The following is a 16,344-nucleotide window of genomic DNA, read 5'->3' as shown; positions in this document are numbered from 1 at the left end:
TTTTTTTTTTTTTTGGTGTAGCCGTCTCGTCATGTATTCTCCAATTTGTCTCACTCAGGTATTTGTGTCTTTTTATTTTTAATATACATTGAGTCGCTGTGATTTGCACATTTCTAATAAAAACTGGTTTCAGACAGTGGCCGCGGGGGATTGGAAGTTGTGTGCATGTGGGTCAGGGTTGTGCAGTTTCAGCTCCGCTTGGGAAGCACTTTTACGATTTACAACAACAACAAAGTTTTGCCTTGTAGGTACAAATATAGCGCTGGAAAAAATATAAAGTTGTCAAGCCGAAATGAACACTGTTTGTGCCACAATTGTGGTGATTTATTTTTTTTCAGTTCTGTAACGAAAAATCATTTAATAGTCCCGCAGGCGCTTAAAAAGTAACAAAAGTGCTAATCTTCATGCGTTCTTTGTGTGCGTAAAGCTGTGCGTAAAGATGATTTTTAGGATAACAACCCAAGACTGTCATCCTGATATTCCCTGTGTAATTGGTACAGGTATGCTCGTTTTTTTCTCTCAGGTTTAATTATTTGCGTCCTCCAATAACCTCACACACACACACACACACCCCTACCAGCCTTGCTTGAGCCGTGTTTATGTATTTTTTTCCACGTGTATATTTTTATTTAGAGTAAAACCCCTATACTTTGGGGAAGTGAAGTTGGAAGAAGATAAAGCCACTTTCATTGTAGGAAGATCAAAGGCATGATAAGGTTGATTCAGCAGTTGGACAGAGTAGCTGACTGTTTTGGCTGACTCAGTTTTACTGTTTATATTTTACTTGGCATAAGTAAGTGATTGACTGAGATGTGGTTTAGTTTGTACTTAAGAGGATTGTGCTTTTATGGCCCCAGCTGAAGTGCACTGCATAGGCCCTGGCCAAGTCATTTATCTTTACAGCATTTTGGCTTTAGCCTGGTTGAAAAAAAAATGTACGGAATATTTAAAGTGTTTCTCAACAGGAAACGAGAAGTGAAAAAGATTTCAGAAAGCACATTTACTAGCATTTACTGCTTATGTTCCTCAGCTTAATTGGCAGGATTATAGCGAGGACATGACATTTAAAGGAGTTCTGAATGTATTTCATTTATTTTTTACCTCTCTAAAAGACTATGAATAGGTAAAGCATCCATAGTATTCATTATTAAATATAACACATTTAAAAACGAGAGTCTGAGAGAGGATAAAATGTTTATTCACGCTGTATAATACGTGATTAGAATTTGACGTTGCTGTGCTGGAGCAGAGTTTTATAAGTGCAGACCAGAAACGTGGCTTCTCAGAGGAGGACCAGCGGCAGGCACACACAGATAGGGAGTGGATTTCTGTGGTTTCCTATAGACCGCAAAAAAGAACAATATGTGGTTTAACTTTTCAAAAGCCTACTCAAAAAGGGGGCTGCTTATGCTTATTAAATTTGACATTTTAATGACCTAAAACGAAGATTAGTTATTGTTTCTACTTGTCACTCGCAGCACTTCTAAATCATCCACACTATCCTGTACATTCCTTCACCTACAGAGAACAAGCATTAAGAGGTTTTTATAATTTGCCCATAGGTCAGAGAAGTGCTGGGTTGCTGTAGAAATGTTGGTGTTTAGCTTTTTTTTTTCTAGTTGTAGGGATCAAGAGAAATTCTGTCAAATGCAGTTTGAAAAAGTTTTCTTTTATTTTTATTGACTCACATTTGTGGTAATTTCTCACGTTAAAAATTAAAGTGTACTGCGGCATAATGCAGAGTACAACAGATAATGTGAATATGAAATCGTAAAATGACTGTCAAAAATATTTCTTCTAATATTTTTGTGATAATTTATGAAAAAAAAAGAAGGCTCAGCGTTACATGTTTAATTTAAAAATTAAATATATTAAAAGAGACATGGAAAATTTAAAAAGCAAGCCATGATTTTAATATCACGGTTATTGGAATGAAGCTGGGCGACTGTCATTGTGTGTGTCAACCTCAAGACTTAAAATGATTTGGCACAAACTTCGTATTAAGTCCTACCTCAACCTTTGAAAATACCGCTCACACAATTGCTTCGTTTGATATGCCTCCTTCCTCCTCTGATCGTGTCTTTATTGCATTTTAAACACACAGCCTGTGTACGAGGCTGTTTGTGGAGCGGCAATCTCCTCAACTTCCTATTTTTGTGACTGCACCCCACTTGGCCCTCTGGCTTATCCTCCATCCTTCGTGAACATGGGATAAGTTCACGTTGGAATGTGGATAGTTTGATAAGAGAAATGCAACCCCTCACGCATGCTCCCTGTAGCAGCAGCAAGCACAGGAGTCCCGCTCAGAGCATGCTCGGGAAATGAGAGCAGAGAAGCGAATGCATTCAGTCACTGGGCTTGGTGCTATTGTAGTGCTGGCAGTTGATATAAACAGTGGAATGTCCTTGTCATACCTGCGGTATGCCCAGAGACGTCTAGGATGGTAAAGCCAGTGCTGCTCTGTTTAAAGAAACTTCTCGACTTAAAGCTGTTGAAACTGCCAATAAGATATTATGTGACTGATTATGAGGAATTGTTTATTTGTGGTCTGACTTCCCTTCTGCCTCAGATTAGTAGCTGACTAAACCCATATTTCTTCTTCATGTTTGATGACATGAGTTTCTGATTATATTTCTCTCCTTCTCTCTTCCCTCTCCTCAATGTGTCCCTTGGATGCTCCAGGATGAATTTCATCCCTTCATCGAGGCACTTCTCCCTCACGTCCGTGCCATTGCCTACACGTGGTTCAACCTCCAGGCCAGAAAACGCAAGTACTTCAAGAAGCACGAGAAGCGGATGTCCAAGGATGAGGAGCGCGCGGTGAAGGACGAGCTTCTGAGCGAGAAGCCCGAGGTTAAGCAAAAATGGGCCTCCAGGCTGCTGGCCAAGCTGCGTAAGGACATTCGGCAGGAGTACCGGGAGGACTTTGTCCTCAGCGTGACGGGCAAGAAGCACCCGTGCTGTGTGCTATCCAACCCGGACCAGAAGGGCAAGATCCGCCGGATCGACTGTTTGCGGCAGGCTGACAAAGTTTGGCGTCTGGACCTGGTGATGGTCATCCTCTTCAAAGGCATCCCCCTGGAAAGTACAGATGGGGAACGCCTTGTCAAGTCTCCACATTGCACCAACCCAGCACTTTGTGTCCAGCCACACCACATAACAGTATCGGTCAAGGAGCTGGACTTGTTTCTAGCATACTATGTCCAGGACCAAGGTAGGTTCAAACTCATAATGTGTGTGTATGTGTGTGTGTGAGCCAAGGCGCATGTGTGAATGATGGCCTGGTAAGGTCATGGGTCACATTTGGCAGTCTTGCTGAGACTACATTCGCCAGACAAATAAACATAAGAGACTTTATCGTCACTACTGTATTAATGTAGCACAAATTGTTATATGGTTCAAGTGTGGCGCAATACTACAGAAAAAGACACTCTGTTCTCATTATTAAATGTAGAACATGTTCTGAATGTGTCTTTGCTCTGCTGTACTCCAGCAGCAGCTTGTACTCGTGTTCAGTAATTATTCAGTTACTATAATTTGGACAGGGTATGTATTATCTTGTACACACACAGACACACAGGCTTGTACAATTGCACACACACTGTACACGTATTCGATTTGTCTGGATATTAAGTAGTGACATTTGTGGAAAGTTGCAGTACCAGCTGGTTAAATTAAAATGAACCCACCAGTTGTATATTTTTCTAATACTGAGTTCATATACCAGTAACACAGGGTTCTTCTAAGGCTCTTGTTGTGCCATTTTTTGTTATTGACAGCATATTTTTAAAAACTGAGGTTGTTCAGCTATGTAAAAAAAAAAAAAAATGTCCCCAAATCTTCTTCCCCTTTATATAATGTAACATGTAATTTAAAAACTCTTCTTTTGTCAGTCGAAAATCACATTAGAACAATATTGTTTTGAATTGAGATTTTCACAGTTAAAAAGGTAATACCCACATTTTAATAACACATTACTGAGTCACATTACAGCCTAGTATTGAAGATAGGAGTCAACTTTTTAAATATTTGCAATACATTTGAGTTGTAGTTTTTATGGTAATGTGTCTATTACCAGTCGTGTGTGTGATGTGTGATTGTGTTTGTGCTGAAATGGAAACCTCTGTCTTTTCTTAATTCCTGAAAAGCTGGTTTATTCTACGCGAAAGCCTCTTGCGGACACAGTGATGTGCTCGATGTGAAGACTGAATCGTGCATTTTTTTTCAGCACCGTGTGAAATAAGAGGCTGAAAACATTTGTTGCCAGGTATTGGAATAGGCTTTGACATGCAAATTTTTTTTAAACTGAATTCTAATTTATTTTTCCCCTTATATACAACCGAAAGAATGCCACACAAACAATAAAATATTGTCATTTACTGAAACATTTGATGTACACCGACAATTTAAGCCAAAATCTAAATTATTTGTTTGAAAAGCAGCCTTGCAGTGCAAAATCCCTCTTATTGTAAAACGGAAAAAAACTAATTGTGCATTTTTTATCCACTAATTGATGATAGAAACATCACATTTGAATCTGGTATAGGAGAAGGGGAATAGTAATTAAGACTAGACAATGCCCAAGTACGGAAAAAAATGTGTATAGATCTGTTAGAAATGTTCTAATCAATACTTATTTTATTCTTATTTAGGCACCATATCTATCATTTTCTGTTCTAGAATTTAACCTTTAAAAGCTCTTTTAAACGGATCATTTCTGTCTCAGGGTTCTCACAGTATATAATTAAATTTCAGTCATTCATGTCCCTCACAGGTTTGAACTTCCTCCCTTTATCTGTTCACACTATAGGAATCCCCCCTATAGTATTCCCTGTTGAAATTCCCCTGTATTAAATCTATCGCAGCGACACCGAATAACCACCAATACTTTGCTATTGGGGGGGAGAAATGGTGGTATAGCTAGCTCATTATCATCAAACCCTGAGCGCCATTTTGTGTTTGATAAGTGCCAGGGAAAGCAGAAGGCACAGCACACAGACAATAATGGTTGCCACTGGCACCGGGGTTGGCATCAGACCCTCTTTTGTGTCTTTTGTAGGATGCCACCGCTTCTCTAGTTTGCATCTGCTGCATTTTTAACTGTTCAGTACCAACTCGAGAATGGCTCTTTAGTCCCGTTTTTTATAGTTTTTATAGTATAGACCATTTAAATAATACGTTAGTGCTTGTATTGTACAGTATGGACCGTATTTCACCAGATATTATTTTAGGCAAATGTGTCCGCTATGGAGGAAGAGTAAAATATTGGCAAGAATATTAATTTTAGTGTTTGAAATAAATGGTGAACATAATGTTCTCTTTCGCCGGGAAATTAAATGCACTTGGATTCAACATCGCATTATGGATCAGAGCGACTATTTACTGTTGTCCTCAGAATTTCTGAGAGGAAACTTTGGCAACAAAATAGCATTCTTTTACCGGGATCACAGAAACGGGCATGCTTTTTTTTCTTCCTTTTTCGTTTTTTGCAAGCTAAAGCGTCTTTTCCTTTTCAAGTTACCAAGCAGTGCCCATCTCCAGACAATGCAGCCATATTGTGGTAGCGTGTGGTGCGGCGCCATTTTGTTTTGCACTGTGCCAGGGAGGCAGGCAAATCACCAGTAATGGTTGTTCGAGGTTTGGAGGTTGGCATCGAACCCTCTTTGTCTGCTTGCAGCATGCCTTTGATTCGTTGGTTGGCATCCGCAATGCAGTGGGCACGTTGGAAAGTTTTTTTGACAGTGGCAGAATGGAAGCCGCTGCCTTTGTTCTGCTGCAACTGCACGAAACAAACAAACATACAATCAAACACAAAGAAACTAGCAAACAGCTCTGTCTGAAACAGAATCTGGCATTTGTGCGAACTGCTGGAAAAAAAATGGGTCCGGACTCTGCTTTTAACATTGTTCTCTCTGTCCTGCTACCTGGCAGTGTCTCACTTCTGCTGTGTTGTGTAATTGGATAACATAAAATATGTTGCTGCCGTTATTTACCCAACACAATTTTTTCTTGTTATTTTTTTGTGGCAAAAATCAATAAGTTCAGTGTATTTGTTTTTGATTCTGGTGGGTTGCTGCCTGAGAAAGGTCGGCGGGTTGGCAGCGAGTGTGCTGGGTGAATTTAGAGAGGGCACTCAGCCCCCTTGTTCTGGGGCACAGACGCGTTTAGCCAGTCAGGGCTGTAGCACCCATGTGCATGCCCAGATGAATGCCCGCTGGGAAGTAGGCTAGGGGCTGGGAGTGGGGGTTGTGGCATCCATTGTGCCAACTGGCAGGCCGTGTTCAATACGGGGCACACACACACACACACATACACACACACTGCTCTTATACTCCAATGCAATGTTTTATATTTATCGGAATAGGAAGAAGTGCAATTATATATATATATTTTTTTTTTTAAACATCGACTCTCCCCACCTGGATTCATATTTTGCATATCCAGTTCGACAGCTTCATGAAATAGTTGTAACAAGGCATGTTGATAATTGTCATGTTAGGACATGTTAGAATACTGCAGGCCTCGTTTGTATTTGGTTTCGTTATGCTTCTCATACCTGTTTCCTCAACAAACGTAGAAATGTAGCTGTATTCAGTGAAAGTTCTGTATATTTAAACGTCTTGTTCTTAATGCACATGTGGGCCTAAAATATGAAGATAAAAATAACAAAACTAAAGAATATGTGTGATTAAGATACACAAGCAATTCAGTTGAAAATTTGGAGGAATCTTGGGGAATGTTATGGGAATTATCTGCCGTACCTTTTCCTAAATTACCTCAAATATAAATTAATTTGACAAGCGGAAGCTTAAGTGCAATAAAGTAGGAATGGTAGTACAAATTAGAAATGACTTCAAACCACTGAGCTTTTTAAAAGCTGTCAGTGGATTTCCTCTCAAGCAGTGACAGAACATGATTATTGAGGTAGTCCAATGGGAGACTAAAGAAGTCAAGGTCAAGCAGCTTTCCCATTACTCTGGTGCTGGAAGTTAACACAGCCATAAAACATCATTACCTTGAGTCCTTCCCCCCCCCCAGTAACGTAACTTTTTTTCTCCACACTGTCATGATAGTTTGTGGAAATGGATGGATTACCTGTGAATACATGCTGCCATGTTAATGGAGACCTTGTTTTACGAGCGCCAGACTTAACCTCTGCCCCTGGGGTCATGACCTTTGCTAAGAGATGTGGCAGGGTGTCCTCTGAAGTTTAATTGAGCAAAACAGATCAGTGAAAACGTGCCGTTGCAGGCCCACGGCACGTGGAGAAGGAAGTCTTTTTGCCTGGGGGGGTGTTGTTGGTCAGGGGAGGAGGCGGGGGAGCTGCTCATAAGCCCCCCTTGTTGACCTCCTCAATCGGGGTCAAACTGCGGCGGTCGCGGGATCACTGGTGGTCTCTTGGCAACTGTTTGTCTCCACTCCCCCGACACTACTTCTGGTCTGGCTGGTGGTCCCTTGGTTCACTGGCCTAAGTGAGGGGGAGTAGGTACCACTGACTCCCCACACCTCCTCACCCCCTCCTCCAATCCCTCAGGCTGGGTAGCCTGGCTGTTCCCTATCTTCAAGATTGGTCACCGCCTGCCCACCATGCTGCGTGGAATAGCTGTTTGCATCTTGTTTTCCGCCCGGCTGCCTCGGAGGCTTTGGTCAGGCGGCCAGTGTGGAGGCCTGACCTTCTGGGTCACAGTGGAGGTCTGTGACTAAGCACAACATCTATCCCTCCCTCCCTTCATCCCCTTATCCTCCTCTGCCATCAGGAATCACCCCTGCGGCACACTGCCCGGCCAAATGACTCTCCTTCTCTCTCCCAGTCTCTTTTCTTTGCTCACTCCCTGGCTTTCCCTCAAGCCCAGAGACTGCGACCATGACAGCTGTCCCAGGCCCAGGCGCTTGGCCAGAGAAAGGGTGGCTGGGTGCATGCCAGAAGTGCGAAAACAAAAGTTGGTGTAAGTAGACAGCGTTAACGACACTACTGTTTGTCTTCCTTTTTTGGGTTGAGGGCAAGTTATTTAGCTCCTTCTTCATTTTTCCTGGTGAGACGATGTTGGATAAAAAGGAAGTTGAGTGGAATTTTATTCTTTGACATGAATTTTAACAGTGAACATTCAGAACAAAATCGGGAAGACCGTAAAATACAAATCCTGGGAAAAACCTTAACCAATGACTCCAGAGCCATATAGAAAAACTCTTCAGATTGAACTGTACAACCCTGTGTTTAGCTTCCATTCTGGCTTCCTTATTAGTATGCAATAGAGCCTGCGGTGTCTGGCTACCTCTCTCTCAGAGCCATAACCTATCGAACACATTCTCTCAATCTAATCCACTTAGAACTCCCTCCCAGCTTCACCGCTTGCCTTATTGATTTCCGCTTCCCACTAAATGTCTTCCCGATCCTTTTTCTCTTAACCCGGGAGCTATTTATGTTTTGCAGTGGTCTTTCTTTCCTTCTTTCTTTCTTTCTTTCTTTCTTGCCTCTTACTTTCCTTTAGTTTTTTTCTCTTTCTTTCTTACTTTCTTACTTGCTTAATGTCTTCACTCCATGATCTTTGGTTGTTTGTGATCTCCATCTGACTTTCCTCTGCCTTCTTTCCCCTCCTGCTCTTTCTCAAACACTAACCTGTGTGCAGTGCAGCCAGGTTGCCTGGCTCAGTATGAAGCTTGTGTTATTAGCAGCAGGGTTTTGCTCAAGCAAATACCTCAAGGCTTAAACAGGCCATGTTACCTCCTTAGCCCTCTTTTGTGTGCCATGTGTACATAAATCTCCATGGAAACAAGGCAACTCGGAGCAGAGGCCACTGAGAAATGTGGATGCCTTCTTTCTCAACAAAATTTACAGCTCCCTCTTTTGCTCTGCTACAGTGTGTTTAATTTGCCTGTGTCACAGTTTGCGCTGTTGCATCTGTCAAAAAATGGGACAAGGCCTTTATTTGGCATTCTAAAGCACAGGCATTGTGTTGAAAAGCCTTTTCTTGTGTATTTCAGCAGGAGACTCAAATTTGAGTTTGTAGCTACACTTGGTTAAGGACTGCAGTATGTGTCATTAGTCTATGGTTAAGATCTCAGCTTCACCACACTTTCCCAGGCTTTTGGGGAGGACCCCAAATGCATTTCAAATCCCCCCGAGGCCACTTGACTGGAGGACCAGCACCTCCCACTCCTCACGGAGAGATTCCCCACCCCCACCCTGTCTGCCGGTCCTCCCAAATGAAGACAAATGGGTACATTCACCCCCTATCCCAGGCACTACACTGTACCTCACTGTCCTGCCTTACAAAGCAGGCCCTCCCTGCTGCCTGAGTTTCTCCATCCAATGGCTGCCCTCTCTCCTTTGCCATCATACTAGTGCAACTGCTAGAAAAAATGTTGTCATGTAAGACCGGAGGGTCTGTAGTGGAAAGAGGTATAAGAAGGTTCAGAGAGAAGAAACAAAGGTCTTAAATTGAGAATTCATGTGAAGATGTTTTTTGACCTCGCATTTTCTCAAGTCAACCAGGAGAAAAGCACCCTCAAGTGCCAGACTGAGACTTTCATGCAAAAGCCAGTCCCCTTTACCCAGGAAGGAGCCTTGTGAACAACCAATGAAGGGAAGAAAAAATGGGGAAGGGGTAGTAGGTGGGGTGGGATGGGGAACTTTGGGCAGGGACAGACAATCAGAGTGGTTGCCCAGGAGACACTAACTTCTCTGTGCAGCACCCCCCACCCTGCTTTGCCCCATCAAAGTCTTTTCAATCCAGACAGGGCCGATCAGTGGCCCAGAGTGATGGTTGTCTCTTCTTTTGTCTGGTGGTACAGTACGGCCCATCACTGTGACGGCTCGACAAGACCTGAGCGGGACAGAAAGAGAAAGGCCCGCCATTGCAGCGCTGTGCAAAATGTACTTTTGGGTGGGCATGTTGCTGTTTGGGGTGGGGTGGGGGGGGCGAATCCCCAGAGGATTTCTTTCGAATGTCAGTGCAGCGGGTCAAAGAGGGGATATGGTGTCTGGGGCTTGGGAATGGCCTGCTTGGGACGGATTCATCAGCGCCCCATTGAGTTGTCAAAACTAGCCAAAGAGCTTCCACTCCTCCCTCACATATGTCCGATTCACTTCTAAAAAAGCTCCCAAATTTAGAAACCATCAGCACAAGAAGCCATATATTCAATGTAATAAACAATACAACCCCCAATATGGTTGTTTTTTTATTGACTCATGCAGTAAGAAAAGTTATAGAACAGCAGAAAAGGCAAGGAGGGTAGGAAAATAACTCATTTCCATTTTTAGCACCTATGTAAACACGCAGTCTTTTATGAAACACTGCATCATTGAGTCTGTATGTGATTAAAGTGAGCCATATAGAGGGAATGACAGGAGGGGAGGAAATATGGACGCTTTGTTGGTTGGAACAACATGAAAACATCATATCTGAAGATCACCAAACCAGCAGATGTTACAGATTTTCTTCAGAGGTACCTCCACCGTTGTGACAGATAGATCTGCTTCTCACACCGCCGCTTTACATCAAGTCATTAAAACAACAAACTGATGCAGTGAATAAATCCCCTTTGCCATGACTTTTGCAAAATGTTATTAGATGTTAATTTTTGGATCGTTTTGGACCAGTAGAAAATGCACACAACGATGAATTTAGTAATTATGAAATCACCACTGTGCAGCTACTTGTGTTAAGAACAAGCTAGTCCAGTGCTGCAGCACCAAGAGGATGGTTAATGAAACCCGTTATTTTTACTGGGGCTCGTTACCATGGTGCCCTCTGAAAGCCTATATGATCTGGCTCCAGATAGCTTGAATTCTTCTCAAATTGGCCCACTCTCTCTCCACTGGCACAAGTCCCCAGCTGGTCCTTAAGCTGCGCTGACTTTTAGAAAACTCTTTCAAACTTTTATATGCAAACAGAAGAATGCACACATGAGGACACATGTTCACACTTGTACGCCCATATACATGTGCATGAAGAAAGCCATGATCTCATTTTACCACACACACAAGATTATTGCTCACCTGCACTTCAGTTCAAAAGACTGCATTTAGATTAAATAAAAACAGTTCTATAGCATCTGTCAGGCACAAATTGAAAGTGAGAGTGCTTTAAAAGCTTGTTCCGGATTTACCAAGTCAAGATTGTAATTAGGCCTCTAACATGTGCACAGACCTACAACCCACAATTACACTGTGGATTCTTACCAAATAATAACTCTACTCCACCAACCCTCCCCTAAACCTCATAGTGCAGCCTACATTACCAAGCGAATCTGGCTAACAAGAGGTCATCAGGCTATAACAGTCACTAGCCCTCTTGTTATCTCTGTAGCGTCCCACTGTTGCCTGCCTGTCTAATGAAACACAGACCCTGTCTAACTTGAGATTTGCCCAATAGGGCCATGATGTAATATCTGATATTCCCTCATTGTTTTCACAGAGTTGTTTGCAACCTGTGATCTGGGATTTTCTACTGGCTTAACATAGCTTTATGAGCAGTTATGATAATAACCCTAGTTGACCTACAGATGGCTAAATGAGTAATGCTCAAACTCATCATCTCTTATGGGATCCCAGCTGAGTTTGCTTGGTGTTTCCCAGGAACATCTTCATCTGCTTATGAAGGTCTGTTTCACCAACTATTAGACGCTCACCAGACATTTTTTCTCCCCTTTTTCTGTAAAACCTCTGGCTGTAACTTGGGTTGCCATGTGTGTCTTGTTAAGGGCAGTTATGACAAATGGCAGCAGCTGTACAAACTAATCTCTCTGTAGCTTTCACACATGGCGCCCAATTAACAATGGACCACTGTGGGGCCCTAATCCATGGTGCAGCCATCCTCTGGTCCCGCTTGCCGAGCCAACTGCCCCAGGAGACTCTTCTCCTCTGCACTCCTGTTAGCCAGCCTCTAACTCCATTCAGATGGGAGCTGGGGAACCCCACAAGGCTTGCTTGGGTTGGAGACACGGTAGCCATCTTGTTTGTTTCCATGTTGGGAGCGACACTAAAGAGCCTGGGTTTTATTTGACACTTTGGAGGTCTCTGGGATTGGGTTGCAGCCCATGAGAGAACACACCGCATCCGCAGGCTATGTGTACAGTACATTTGAGCGTTTGGATTCACATGCACATATGAGCTCACGTGTATTCAGCTTGTGTGCATGCATTAACTGCATCTGCAGTTGATAGATTTAGCAAAGTGGTTGCTGAACAGGTGGGTGGGAGCGCTGTGTTTGAATGTGTGTGTGTGTGTGTGTATGTATGTGTGATATAGCTTTCCTGTCAGTGGGCATAGTTCCAGTAGTTGTATGATGATAAACTGCTGTTTCTTGGGGCCTCAAATAGTTCTGTGTAATGCACTTAAAGTGTGGAGGGAGAGTGCTTTACACAGTGCATTCACTACCTCCACAATCCTAGAGGGTAATATACTATATGAAGGCATGGGGATGTTAGCCCACACTCTTTACTTAATGGTTCTTTTAAACTTTGGATTGATACCAACACTGCTACTCACATACACAAACAATATCCATCTCCTTTTCCAGGAAAAGTTTCAATGTGTGAAGTCTGTCTCTCCATCCAAGAGCATGTCAGCAGCCCTTTACATGGCCTTGTTAAAGTATCTTTTGTTCAGTTTTAGATTACAATTAATAATTCCAAAACTGAAATACTGTCATTTTCAAGAAAAAGTCACTTGGATGCAAACCAGTGCGAATTGTTGTTTCCACATTTTCTTCACTCTGATGCAAAACAAAGCCACAAGCAGGAGTTTGATACTCAAAAGACGGGTGTTGAAGAGTCGACGGCCATCAGGAAAACGATGCAGGCCTCTGCCAAATCTATGACATGAATGAAACAAATGGATGAAGGAAAATGAAAATGGTTGGGGTGTGATCTCTGGCAGGCAGTGCGAAACCAGTGCCAACTATTATGAATGGGAAACCGCTGCTGAGCTAATGAAAAAAAAAAAAGAAGAAAGAACTCACTTTTTTCATCCGCCATCCAAGAATAATTAACCGCGCGCAGGCCTTCTGGTGCGGGTGGAGAAAACCACAAGACACTTGACTAACATCTCACCACAGAGGAGGACGGTGAAACACAGAAGGAAAGGGTTTTGTTGGGGGACAAAGTAGAATTCTTAGTTACTGTTAGCTATGAAAAGAGGGTACAAAAACCTAATGTCAACTACTTTATGGTGTTACATATAACCTTTTTACTCAGTCCATTATACAGAAATGTACGTATTGATTACTGGCATGCCCTACCACCCTCACTCACATTGCTTCTAGGCATGAACACACTTTCAACTCTTAACTTAATCCCTCCTCGAGGTGTTTGGTGACAAGGCTTAAGGAATCTGCGGGGATCATGTACTGTACTCTAATGTATGATAGTGCTGATGCGACGACTTGATGAATCAATCAGACGATTGACAGAAAGTCATTTCAGTTCTATTTCGATAATCGTCACGTCAAATTAATGTCAAACGCTGTCTGGTTCCAGCTTTTCAAACGTAAGGCATTTCTCTCTTTACAAATCGAATATGTTTGGGTTTAGGCCTGTTGGTCGAACAAAACAAGGAATTTGGAGATTCCAAATTTATTTCAACAAACAAAATATTCAGTCAAAACGAATTAATCTATAATAAAGATAATCATTTGTTCCAGCCCTACCCTCCAATAATGTATAGCACTTTATGTATCTCTTACAGCCTTGTCTGAGATGAGAGATGACATGATGGAAAGAGCAGAATGGGGGCCAGATGTACATTTATATATAGGACCTGACAAGGGTACAAGGCAGGATACCAGGCAGAGGTGTTGCATATCACATGCACCCTATCACGTACACCATATCATGTACTGTATGTAAAGAAAAGAAAAGAACAACTGTTGGATGGCATGGTGCCAGAGCAGTTAATGCTGAAAGAAAGTGCAGATGCTAATTCTAAGAGTAGTCTGCCTTTTAAAAGTATTTTTAGTATCACATGTTTTTAAGTGAATAAGCTGCAACCATTAGTTCATTAATGTATTAATTGTGAACTATTAAATTAATTGCCAACTATTTTCATTATTGATTAAATTATGTTGTCATTTTTTTTAAGAAAAAATGGCCAAACTCTCTGCATTCAGCTTCTCTAATGGGAATATGTTCTGCTTTCTTCAGTCCTCTGTGACAGTAAACTGAATATATTTGGGTTGTGGACAAAAGAAGACATTTGAGGACATCACCTTGGGTTTAGAGAAATAGTGATGAACATTTTATGTCCCAAAACAAAAATCAATTAATCGAGAAACTGATCCACAGATTAATTGACAATGAAAACAATCATTAGTTGCAGCCCTAATGCAGGGTTAAACTTGCACTGTGCTGGTCTCTGGGTTAGTTGCATTGCTTTTTGTCACTGCGAGGCCCATAGGCGCAGACTTTATTTTAATCCATTATCAACTCGCCCTGTAGCCAAGAACAACAACATTGTTTTTGTTTTACCGTTAAACCTTTTTTTAATCGACATCTTGTATGCCACGAACATCACCCAGGGCTGACAAAGCGCGCACTGTTTAGAGGCAAACGCTCAAAACAAAAAGTGGTTTCCCCATTATGGCAATCAAAGCAGTGTTATCAGCGATCAACATATTCTCACCCAGAGACAGAGAGGAGAAGAATGCCCCATTGACTGATACTGCCTGCTAGGCCGGTTGCGCTGATCTCCTGAAGAAAAGACCAGTGTCGCTGGTGGACCCCCCACTCCCCCCAACTGCCTCCCCACTCTTTGCCTTCTTCCCTCTATATGTCTCAATACTTGGGGGATCTTGGAAGGGGTCGGGGGGAGCTGAAGAGGCCTGCATGTGTGTGTGTATTGTCGAGGTGCTGCCGGGCGACTCTATCCCATGCTGGTGGTGTAGTGGGGGGGGGGCTGAAAAGACGGAGCCGTCACCTGCCAGACTGCTGGAATGTTAATGCCGTGGCTCTGATAATTGGATTTTGTACACACCGTCTGTGAGGAACGTCCAGCAACTTTCCCCCTCTTATTGTTCGACCCAGCCCTGGACCCTCAATAGGGCTTGGCTATGTTTATACAAGCACTCACGTCTCAATAAAGACTGTTTACAATGTGTGTGTGCGTGTGTGAGTGTGTGTGGTGTTGGACTTTTGAATCACAGCGCAATTGTGTGTGACAGGGAGACTGAAAATGAAAGCAAAAGAGTGTCAGATTATCAAGATTTGGCAAATATTTAAGATATTAAGAGATTTGTTGGGTCTTAAAGTAGGATTTTTCCAGATTTTAGGAGTGCTGCAGTAAGGTTTTGTACATACTTGGATTAAAGATTTTTCACAATGGGACATTCAGACCTCATAGATGATTTTTTTCTTTCATCCCACCACATTAGCACCACGCTTACATGTTCTGAACTTCACGCGGAGTCAAAGGTAGGCACACCCACTTTGAGGTCAAAGGTGAAAAGGAAGCGCTCCCCATTGGTGGAATGTGTTCGAGGCTTACATGATGTGGGATCATTAGGGAAGTTATGGCTCTTGTTTGCGTCGGGGGGAGCCTGGAATCGGGCCGGGAGCTGTGACGCACTGGTTTCCCTCTCTCTGGCCTCCTGTGCTATTTCCACCCAGGCTGCAGCGGCTTGAGCTGGTTAAATGTCTCGGCTGCACTGACCTAAATTCTTCATATTCACCTCAGAAGACCCTTGCCTTACCCAACCAACCGTTTTGTTCCATCCCTATAGTCTTCCTATGCAATGCGCTTTTGTTTGTGTATAAAAGTTTCTTCCTGTACGTAAGGAAGCTACTTAAAAAAAGTCATCCTATTCCCAGCTCCCAGAGGTTTTTCTTTTGGCAGAGAGACTTGTTGTGGTTAGATAAACAGCCTCTAATTGCATTTAATCTGTGTTAAAGTAAGGCATTTGGAACAATTACTTCGGTATGTTTACCAAACAGCTGTTGTGGATATTTTTTTTTTCAAATCTTTCTAAGATGTAATGGATTTGGCTCACCTTGCTGGTTAATGGGAAAACAAGATAGGCGCTACATTAACTTATGCATGGGTTTCCATTCAGGCTTCAACTGCTACAGAAATAACAGCGTAAAAATCTATTTAGCTGGTTAAGATTTCATTAAAGTTAAATGGCTTTGGTTAAGGTGTCAGATTTCCATTTTGTATCACTGCAACATTGCGCCACTTCTTTTAGACAACAAACACAAAAAAAGCATAGGTCATTACCTCCAATACATTATTTATTAATAGCATTATTCTTGCTTAGAACATGTTCAATTAATCTGTAATCATTAGCATTTTACTAAGGGCCAACATTACTTTAAATGTGCAAAAAAGCATGAATTAAGAATAAGTTAACA

General features: G+C 42.3%; 1 protein-coding gene across 8 annotated transcripts in view; it reads left to right on the top strand.

Moving 5' to 3' along the window:
* The window catches only part of LOC118337875 (nuclear factor 1 B-type-like), a 65,702-nt gene that overhangs the window by 4,126 nt on the left and 45,232 nt on the right, over nucleotides 1-16,344 (top strand). For 5 of the 8 annotated variants that reach the window (XM_035675002.1, XM_035675000.1, XM_035675004.1 and 2 more), the window contains exon 2: nucleotides 2,683-3,214. In XM_035675002.1, the coding sequence (XP_035530895.1) occupies nucleotides 2,683-3,214 (532 nt within the window). Of the gene's footprint in view, nucleotides 1-6; nucleotides 59-2,682; nucleotides 3,215-16,344 lie in introns of those variants that run through there. The other 3 variants (XM_035675006.1, XM_035675007.1, XM_035675003.1) reach the window with 1 other exon arrangement.

The sequence above is a fragment of the Morone saxatilis genome, unplaced genomic scaffold, assembly GCF_004916995.1.
Source record: "Morone saxatilis isolate NCDOM2014 unplaced genomic scaffold, NCSU_SB_2.0 Contig4, whole genome shotgun sequence".
Lineage (NCBI taxonomy): Eukaryota > Metazoa > Chordata > Actinopteri > Moronidae > Morone > Morone saxatilis.
The sequence above is the reverse complement of the archived record's forward strand: the minus strand, read 5'-3'. Positions and strand labels throughout refer to the sequence as shown.